The 10,604-nt window shown below is 30.2% G+C and overlaps 1 protein-coding gene across 1 annotated transcript; it reads right to left on the reverse strand.

The window, feature by feature from the left end:
* Positions 1-1,645: 1,645 nt before the first annotated feature.
* LOC145752790 (uncharacterized) lies at positions 1,646-8,026 on the reverse strand. The gene is made up of 5 exons (XM_082569127.1): positions 7,644-8,026; positions 5,590-5,783; positions 3,960-4,042; positions 3,042-3,326; positions 1,646-2,537 (listed from the first exon to the last, which is right to left on the reverse strand). Exons 1-5 carry the CDS (start codon positions 7,933-7,935, stop codon positions 2,495-2,497), a joined length of 897 nt encoding a protein of 298 aa, XP_082425253.1. The 5' UTR covers positions 7,936-8,026; the 3' UTR covers positions 1,646-2,494.
* Between the last annotated feature and the right edge of the window lie 2,578 nt (positions 8,027-10,604).

Raw genomic sequence — 10,604 nt, forward strand, 5'->3', positions numbered from 1 at the left:
TTACACTAATTGCAGTATTGAATGTCAATTTTAAAAGCTTAATTTATAAAACATCCGAAAGCTGATAGCTGTAATCATGAGATTTTCCTGTTTATTTGGGATTGATTGCATTACTGCAAACTGCAGCCTGCATTTAAAATTTTAGCTTGTGTTTTTACATTACTGGATATAACAATATCAAAGGTAAGAGTTTTTTACACTACGTAACCTTAACCATTTTTATTTATATAAAGTCATATGCTAATTCATAACACATTTTTTAGTTTTTGTTACATCACAGTTTTTTTAAGTCGGCCATTACGTCACGTCGTTAATTTAAAGTTTCAAAACTTGCTCTGCGTTGCGAAATACTTAAGCTAGGTAGGTCTACTACTTTTCAGTAATCGCACCTAAATTTGAAAGTTATTTCTAGTGTCAGTTTATGAAAATATACATTCTTAATATTATATCCATATAATTAAATCATCACAAAATCTACCAAAGTTATTTTTAGTTATTTTAATTATAGTTCTTTAAAAACCGACAAGTCTACTTAAAACAACCACATTAGTCGATTGTACACACTTAGGTTTATTTAATACCTCTTGAAGCATATTAAATTCAATCTATCAAAATTAATTCAAGACCACATACTTCTATTAAAAGTTACTTCTGGATAATATGGCCGCAAGAAATTGAGAATTAGTTTTTATTAAAAAATGACTAACTCTAGAAACCGAAACATAGGTTTTGTTTTATCAACAAAAATAACGTGTGTCATAGTCTGAAAATCTGGATATATTTCTTGTTTAAATGTCATATTCTTAATGTTAAATTTTGACTATGTTGCCTAATGATATGATAAATTATACCTTGACCCATTCTCACGTTACTTTTATCAGTTTTGAATGTTGTTGACCCAATAAAGTTGCCTGATCGGGCTGGTTGATTTTTGGACTCGGCAGGAGAAAATATCATCAGCAACTAAACTCATGATTTTTTGTCGGGGTTATATCATAAAGTCAATAATATTCTAAACTTGTACAACTTGAGACTGGGTTGGGGTAATAACATGAGGTCAATAATATCTTAAACTTGTACAATTTGAGACTGGGTTGGGGTAATATCATGAGGTCAATAATATTTTAAACTTGTACAACTTAAAACTGGGTTAGAGTAATATCATGAGGTCAATAATATCCTAAATTTGTACAACTTAAGACTGGGTCGGGTTAATATATTAAGGTCAATCAATAATATCCTAAACTTGTATAACTTAAGACTGGATTGGGGTAAGATTATGAGGTCAATAATATCTTAAACTTGTACAACTTGATGCTGTGTTAGGGTGATGTTATGAGGTCAATAATATCTTAAACTTGGACAACTTGAGACTGGGTTGGGGTAATGTCACGAGGTTAATAATATCTTAAACTTGTACAGCTTGAAACTGTGTTAGGGTGATGTTATGAGGTCAATAATATCTTAAACTTGTAAAACTTGAAACTGGTTTGAAGTATTATAAGGCTATCAAGATCTTTGGCTTAATTTAAATAATATTTCAAAATTTACACTGCAAAGCTTACTTTCCCACATAAAGTATTTATCAATTTATAAATAAAATAAGATTAGCTTACCAAAAAAACAAAAACACAAATTTTTAGAAATTACAAAAATTTATTTATAAAGCTTAAGTGAAAATAAATAAGATTTACGGAAAACGAATTTTCCAACATTAATAAATATGAATGGGAGAACCATTATAAATTAATACGACAAGAAGAAAAAAAACACATCAAAAATTAATTTAATAGGTAAGCGAGAAAACACAAAAAACAAATAAATATACCAAGAAGAAAAAGAGACGTCATCAAAATAAATGGAACTTTTTAATTTACATCATACGGGCTTGGCAATTAAAATGTCGCTTGTGGCTAAACAAGATTTCGAATGCATTTGCGTCACGGCCTTCTTCTGTGCGGTAAAGATTAAGAGTGACGTCATAAAGAATGAATAATACATAGGTGACAAAATATACAATCCCTGTCACAGACAAGAACGTACGTGACCATAAAATTCAATGAAAAGACGACGTTTTTTTCATTGAGTCCCAACAACACAAAAATTGGAATGTCAAAATGTTTTTGATGTTTTTACAGCATTTAAAATGGTGTATTTTTGAAGAAAGATGTACTCCACTTTTTCATTTTTATCATCGATTTAAGAAGGTCGACTTCACGGCCTAAATAGGGGGTAATTTTTTTACCCAGACCCAGTCTCGATATACATTTGACAGTTTTAAAATTTGTTGCTGTTATTTTATATTTGGCTTAACATGAGTTATCACCGTTTACAGCGTTTTATTCAAGGGTACCACGACTTATAAGCAGTGGGAATCGAACCTATGACCTCATTTAGTGGAGCCAAGTGGTCTAAACACTACACCACATCAATACAACATCACATGCTGCAAATACGTCCTCCGTCATCCTAATGTTTACTGATTTTTGTTATTTTAGTAACCACGTCGCCCTCGGAACGAATTTAATGATGCACATCTGTAGATAAAAAGAAGTTGGTAAACAAAAGTGTCATATTTTATATATAGTTTTGATATGACAGTCGCTAGCTACGCCCTTAATTAACTTAGGCTAAATGATAATACTTCTTACGAATACTAGAAAAGTACTTAAAGTCGCGTCTTACAGAGACCGGTCGGTACTTAGAAAGATAACCACTGCTGATATGTCGTAGCATCAAGACGCTAAAGGTACTTATGTTGGCTCAATAAGCAATCAACTAGGTAATGATCAGATAATACCATTAGCTCATTACTATTCTAAACAGGTCTTGGTAATTTGGTCATATGGTAAAGACCGACTTACAGTTTGCAAAGTTACTTTCGTTAAATTGACTGTTGATGGATTTTTGGGCTTGACGACTACCATTAGTGACTTACTTAACAGTGCTACGATATAACACAGAGGGCATTAAACCAAGGGTATTATGTCTTAACCACCGTGCCTATCTTAAAAGATGATAAAATAAAAAGTTATGTTTACCTGCAATGGTCCCGACTGTAGTGAGCCCCTCTTTTTGCACACGCTTTCATATTTAACTTTTTACGCCGACATTCACACGAACAACTTTCTCTATCTTGATTAAAACGCAAATGGAACAAAATATCAGGGTGGCAGGGACTGCATACGCACTGGCACCTGTCCGGGTTCCATTGTTTTCGGGGACCGCAGTCCCGGGGGGTGCACCGGTCTACACACTTGCATTTTTCCTGGTTCCAAATTTCGTTGGCCGAGCATTCATGTTGTATACATTCTGGTTCGTATGCACTAAAGTAAAAAAAATAGATTAGTTTTGTGGCAAAACGAAGTGGCTACGGCACTATAGCTTTTATATATGAGCCCTTTGGTTCGATCCCCACTACTTCTATATGTTTAAGTTAGGCTCTAGTGATATCTAATACTGTAGGGTTAAAAAGATAATATTCAAAATGGCAAATAAAAAAGGGGTTGTGTTAACTGAAGAAAATTAATCGTTTCTTTAAATTTAACATAACATTAATATATTTACAGACAAAAAATGCGTTTTAATTATTAAGATTAACTTTATTTTTATTTATTTAAACACACTAAGAATGAAAATAATTATAAACAAATTTGTTTACTATAAATATGTTGTTAAATACTTGGCAATCTGCGTAACGTTAAAAAAAGGAATTTTTATTGGAAGTTAGTAGGTGGTCTGTTAGGCAATGTTTAGCAGAACATAACCGCTTAAAAAACCACATGTTATTTTAAGTAATTCAACTTTTGTGTTTTAGTAATATAAGGTGCAAAAATTGTTTAGTCATTTTGGTATTAAAATTTTTTACCAGTCATTTTCTAGAATAAGCCTTATGACATGGCGAATTTTTAAGTTAAAAATAATGATTTTATTTTTATAGAAATCAATTTTTCTCTTACTTTAGGCAGGCGCATTCTTCATGATGAGTAAAATTCAAAGTAATATATTCAAAACTTTTTCGAGATTCGAACTGTCGCAAAAACTGTAAAAAAAATCAAAAATTTAATTTTCTATAAAAAAAACATTATTAACTAAAAAAATCATTTATTAACTGAAGTTTGGTTCATTTTAAATCATAAGACAACAATTTGAAATTTTGTAACCTTGCTGTCAATATTTTGCTAACGACCGTCAGATACCCACAGAAAATTCAGCCAAAATAAACAAATTTTGAGTTTTTTAACCTAATTGTGTATCTCCTATCAACATTACTAATACAACACCAGCGTTTACTTTGTTTGGTAATATAACAGTTATGTGGTAATGAATAATTTGCATGTTGTCGCATATATTTAACGTAAAATCACTTGTTCTGTTTAGGGCCGTCTCGTTTTTAGGGCGGCTCTTGTTAAACACTGTCTAAATGTTTATTGAGAAATTGATTATATGATACATTGACCAATTCTAAGACATGCGGTTTTAGGGGTTCGATCCCCGCTACTGTTGACATATCGTCAAAAATTTTGTCTAAGTCGTAAATGTAGCGGTTTGGTGACCATGTGATTTTGTAAGATATAACGACGTGTTAAAGTTTAATGACTATGACATATTTTAAACCATAAACTAACTTTTATTGTTTTCATATTGCATCATTATTTAAATTGTTACAATTTTCATTTATGGGTGAAAAAGACGAGTAAAAAATTATAAGTTTTTTAAAATAGAAAACAACACCAAATATTATAAAGCGTATATATTGAAATAACTATAAGAATTATGTATTTGTTTAGGCGCTTTTTTAACCCATCCTTAAATTAACCCCAGCACCTATAAATCATAATTATATTGTTATATCCCCAGCTTGTAAATAGTAAAGAATTAGGGTTAAAAATATTGTTTAAAATGCCATATATGCTCTTAAAGGGATGTTTGCCTTTTGGTGTGTTTGTCGATCCAATTTTGTGCAGCTGCAGTTTCTTTAACCCTATTGTGGCGAATTTTATTTGCTTTTCTCTGGTATTTTATAATTAGGGTGCAAAGTTTTATATAGTGTTGATCGTTTATGGCTAAAGTGGTAAGGTATTGTATGTCAGTTTAAATACAAATAAAATGTGGTGGTAAAAAAGTCGGTGTTTGCTTATGGCTTAACTTATAACCCACTATGAACAAAAAAATACAAAACAATCTTTTTTTCGGTGGAAAAAATGGTATATGTTGAAAATCGACCTATAACCTTACTTAAGCCGTTGCCAAAATTTAAAGGCCTACCGTTAAAGCACTGCGTGCGTTCATAACTTTAGCAAATGTTATATAAAACAAGTATGTATTTACAATGTGTATTTTTCGGATTACCATGTATTACAGCATATATTAAATTCAATTTAAACTCATTACAAAGTACGGAGCGCTGTTAAATACACAAGCTTTAAAATATACCGGTGAAGTGTAAGACAAAACCAATTTTTGCATTTCAATCGCGTGTTTATGAGCTTAACCTATCACCTCTCAAGACAGATTTGAGAGCTAGCTAAATGAACGTTACTTAAACAGGCGTAAATTGCAAATGCGGCGATATTTCGTCTAATTTACCTGTACTTCAGTTGTATACTCAACAGTCGGTTTGCACACGAGACTGTCGCTCTGACAGCATCCTGAACATTTCATGATTTTAACACAACTCGGCGTAAAGAGGGCATCGGGGGGGAGACTGGGATGTATATCTCTTATGTTTACAATTTCTTCTCGCACGGTACATATCGTGCTTTCCAATGCTGCCTGTACATCTAAAAAAATAAACAAAACTTCGGTTAGGTAAAAAATGGCACCTGATTTTTTTAAAGGCTAAATAAGTGTAATTAAAAGCTGAAAATGTTCAGGGTTTATTTTTAGCTGTTTAAAACTCCAAAGCGGTATGTTAAAGTCCAAACTTTACCGCTGTGATGATGAAATATTTGTAATGGTTAGTTTTCGAAGTAATACACATATGTGGTCAAGTAATTTCATTGTATACGTGACTACTATACCGTATCAACCCAGAAAAAAGTTACTTAGCCTTATGTTTAGCCTAAAGAAGTAAATTTTTGACCTTAATCTTAACTTCTTGAGGCTTACTGTCTATTTAGAGTTTTTAAATTAAAATTTTTTGATATTTTTAGTGATTTTTGGTTTTAAATTAAAATACAGTGTTGAAATTTAGTTATAAATATTTTTTAGCATGGCCTTGTTTACTTCGAGCCTATTTTGTTTTCATGCCATTTATTTAATCCAGGAGAATTTAAAAAGATTAATTTTTACATCAGATAACAGCGCGGCAGAAAAACTTGTAAATTTCCTATAGCCTATTAAACGATTATATCCATTTTCACATATTTTCCTTTACGCAAACGGCCAAGTAAATTACTGTATTTGAAAAGGTAACTATATATTACAATAACCACAATATAAGGATGCTGCAGAATTAACTACAGTACTATTAATTTGTAAACATAATTGGTAAGATTTTTGTCTAGTCTAGCCTGTCAGGTTAAGTGCCTAAGGGTAACAAGGCCATTACGTTATCAGCAATATCATAACACCATTACAAACTAGCGTATAGTAGAAATCGTAATAATACACTTAAATTGTAGGTGTAGTAATAATACTACATGACTACCGGATAGAGATATGTAGTATTATCATAATACCTAAACATTAAATGGTTAATTTAAATAAGGGTTGGCGTAATTTAGGAATTTTACTACGAAGTTTTGACCTACAGTAACCTAGTATTACCCGCCTTTTGTCCTGACATAAAGGTGTTACCTAGGCCGAGCGCGCGCCACTTTTTCATGTAGTTGTGTTTAGATGACAGGGTTTTCAAATCGAATTCCTTAAATTATTTACGTTTTGACTTTAATTGGCAGTTAGTTTTAACGCCTCCATTTAACATTGCTCAGATTTTTATCATTTTAAAAGTCACGTACTTGATTTTGAAATAGAATTAGAAAATTTCCAAGCATTTCCTTTATAAAAATTCCAACCATAATTAACTCCGGATTTAATGTGGCATGTGACAAATTAACGCATTATAAAATCATCATTTATTAAATTTTTAAAAATTATAATTTTTTTTTCCAGTCTGCCTAACTTCAAGGCTGTGCAAATTGAATTAATGACACGTTCGCCTACCCTTATTAAATATTTGTTTAATGGTTAATCTTGTAGGTTGAACACCCAAAGTTATCAGCCCTTAATACAATAATATTTACATTTAAATGTTAAATTAATACAACTAAACGCAATGTATGCTCTTTGGTCCAACAACAAAATGTTAGGGTTTTGAATTTATTTCTAATATGTGAAAACCAACTTTTTAGCCTAAAAAAGTTTAATTTAGTCACCTGTCCCAGCCTTTTGACAATACTAGTTAATGTTGGTAACCTTGTGATATTATATTAACCTTGTCTTGTGCATTTTTGTACCAAATTCAGTAAAACTAATGATGTTATAATATTGCAATAATTTAATCTCGCCTTATCTGTAAAAAGTAATATTGACATTGTGGTGTTGCTTGTTTATTAACCCGACGAATGATGTGTGTAAATAAAACGGTTATATATTAAAAAAAGTAAAGTTCCTAGGTATGTATATTATGTCTATGTTACCTTGAAATGATGGAACTTTGACAACTCCTTCCGCTTTATTAGAACAGCTGACAAGTAGCAGAAAAATTGTTGTTAAAATTTTAGGAATTGACGTGATATCCTCTGCTCGATGTTTTGAATTTCTCAAATTTTTTGAAAGGATGCTGTTATTATTTCGCCCGTCTAAAAACAAGTCTGTCGCGTTGGGCTTTTTTGTGTTGAATATAAACATCTTGGTTGGCGTCTTGAGTTGTTTTTTACTTGGCCTTGACAGCTTATGTTCCATTCTTAATTCAATCATATTATTACTCATCAGATAAATGATGTTTTGAAATGTAACTTCCTTTGCTTGATTTTAAATAACGTCTTAATATATTCACAAATAACACTGAATTTTAAACAATAATATCTCTGTAAATTGCAATTTTAAATTTTAAAACACTTTTATTTAGTTTTTAAAGTACGCCAAAGTTTAACTGACTATATCTTATCCAACTCTACTTATATACGAAAAAGGGCTGAAGAGAAAAAGGGTAGGTTCGTTAAAAGAAATAGAAATGCTCTACTATTATACTAACTTCATACTCAAAAGCAAAACAAACTAAACTCTAAACTGAAAGTGTCGGTTAACTTATTTCAAAGAACAAAAAACGGTAAGTAAATAAAGTTCCTCCCTTATTTAGTTAAACTATAAAATTTCCATTCAGAAATATTTGCTAAATACCCACTATGTAAATCGGGGAGATTTTTCGCATTTTAGGGGTGTTTTCAGGGGGTAAATTGAACAAGGGTCAAAATTAATAACCCTTTAAGGAAACCAGATTTAAAAAATGGATACCTTTGGTATCAAATAACTACTACAAACTACGTAGAATGTAATCTAATACTTATATTAGTAAGATTTAGGAAATATTTCCTTTTTTCGAACTGTACAGCTTAATTTTTTTGTTAAAAAAATGGCGATAATTTTAAAACGAAAATACGTTCACTGGTCTTTATAATTTTGGATATCTATAGCTTTTAAAAAAAGCATTTTTAACTGGTTTTACTTAATGTTAAACAGCGCATAGAAATAGTTGAAAATCACTTCAGAAATTTTTTTTCTTGGAAACAAAAGCTTAACATACCTATAGACTTTGTACTAGTTAAAACAATGCACTTCGCTGAACTATTCTGTATGCAATGTTAACAACGTGTCTACAGCATGGTCTAGTGGATATAATTGTTGTATACGGTTGAATTGGTTTGCATCAAATTAAAGCATGAACACAAAACATTAAAATCCATTTGCTAACCGTAATTTTTTTTTTGGTTTTAACCCAAAAATGTAATACAAATACACTACGTACGTTGCTGAACTTTACTTAACCTTATATTTTAGCTAACATTTCCGCTGTATACAATAAAAAGGCGTATCTGTAATAGCTAAAAATGGCAAAAATGTCACCTAAAAACGTCTGTACCTCGTGTTAAGTTTACATAACTTTTCTGAAAGGAGACAAAGGCTATTGTCTACGTCCTGAACATATAATTAACAATGCTTTCCTACGCGTGATTTGGCAACAACTGCCAGACCACGTGGCCTGAAAATTATTAAAAAAAGGTTAATATGCGTAGGTTGACCACTAATAATAAACGGAGACAAATAAAAGATGTTCCTATTTTAAAAATTAATTAAAAATCGTATAATCTACAGTATCTAAACTTCTGTAAAAGCGTTGGTGTGATTTTTTGATTTCTATCTAAAGTTTTTTTAGCAGATAATAAATTATTATTACGCTTAATTTATTACTATATCTTAAATTTAAATTTTAACAACGGCCCACGGCATTTATTCGGAATGTTTTTTTATAAAACACTTTAAAAGTTGTTTTATTTTGGCTAAATGTGTATCAAAATATATATTTTTAATGACTCATCATAAGATTCAGATAATTTTGTAGTAAGAAATTTTCAAACGAAATTTTACGAATCAAAATAAAAATAAATATTCTGTGATTTTAGAAATAAAAAATTACTATTTGTCATTTTTTTACCAAATTTCAAAAAGACATATCTTTAAGAAAAATTAAAATTCCTTTTTTATTTTTTTAAAGTTTTTTTTTTAATTACGCATTTTTAAACAATAAAAAAAGTTTTAAATAGAAAATTTCTATTCCCCAAAAAACTTTAATGATCTTTTTAAAACAATGTTTTCGAAAATTGTCAAGTTTTAAAAACAATTAAAACGCTTTTGTGGAATTTTTTAAACATTGTTTAATAAACAATGACTAAAAATACAATGGTATTTCGTCATTACAAATATTTAAAAAATTTCTAAAAATATCATCTTAACATTCTGGCTAATTACGCAATTTTTTTGGTGTGTAAGACACGTACTTTATACAAAATAATACTAAAATTTACAATTATGGACCGAAAAAATACGATTTTCGAAAATGGAAAATTGCAAAAAATATAACCTTTGTATTTAAATTGGGTCTGTATTGTTAGCATTTACCCGTTTTACGTTTAAATAACGTTGCAAGATTATAATAGGACTCCTATAATACGCCCTACTACCGATTAGTGTAATACTAGGGTATAGAATATTAGTATAGTGCGTCAGTACCACCACATCAATACGAAAATTGTCGTTTAATTTCCCTTGGCGAGTTTATTTCTGATTTGACATTGCATCAGACAATCTTAAGAAAAGGACAAATCCGTTTTACTCTTAAAACACACTTTAACTTAGAATTTTTGGTCTATAAAAGCACTTATTTGCCAATAAAGCATAGAGTATTAAGGGTACTTTACTAAACGTCAATCAAGGGTAATATACAAAGAAAAACGTTAAATTTTTCAAGAGTAATCCCCTTTGTTAAAAAAATAAGAATTTAGGATTAAGATTTTAAAAACTTTCAATTACCTTAATAAGTGTTTTGTTGGGTTTGAAAGAATTTTAATCATTTTTCGACAACACAAAATTTTAAAACTTAA

The sequence above is a fragment of the Corella eumyota genome, chromosome 5 (genome assembly GCF_963082875.1).
Source record: "Corella eumyota chromosome 5, kaCorEumy4.1, whole genome shotgun sequence".
Lineage (NCBI taxonomy): Eukaryota > Metazoa > Chordata > Ascidiacea > Phlebobranchia > Corellidae > Corella > Corella eumyota.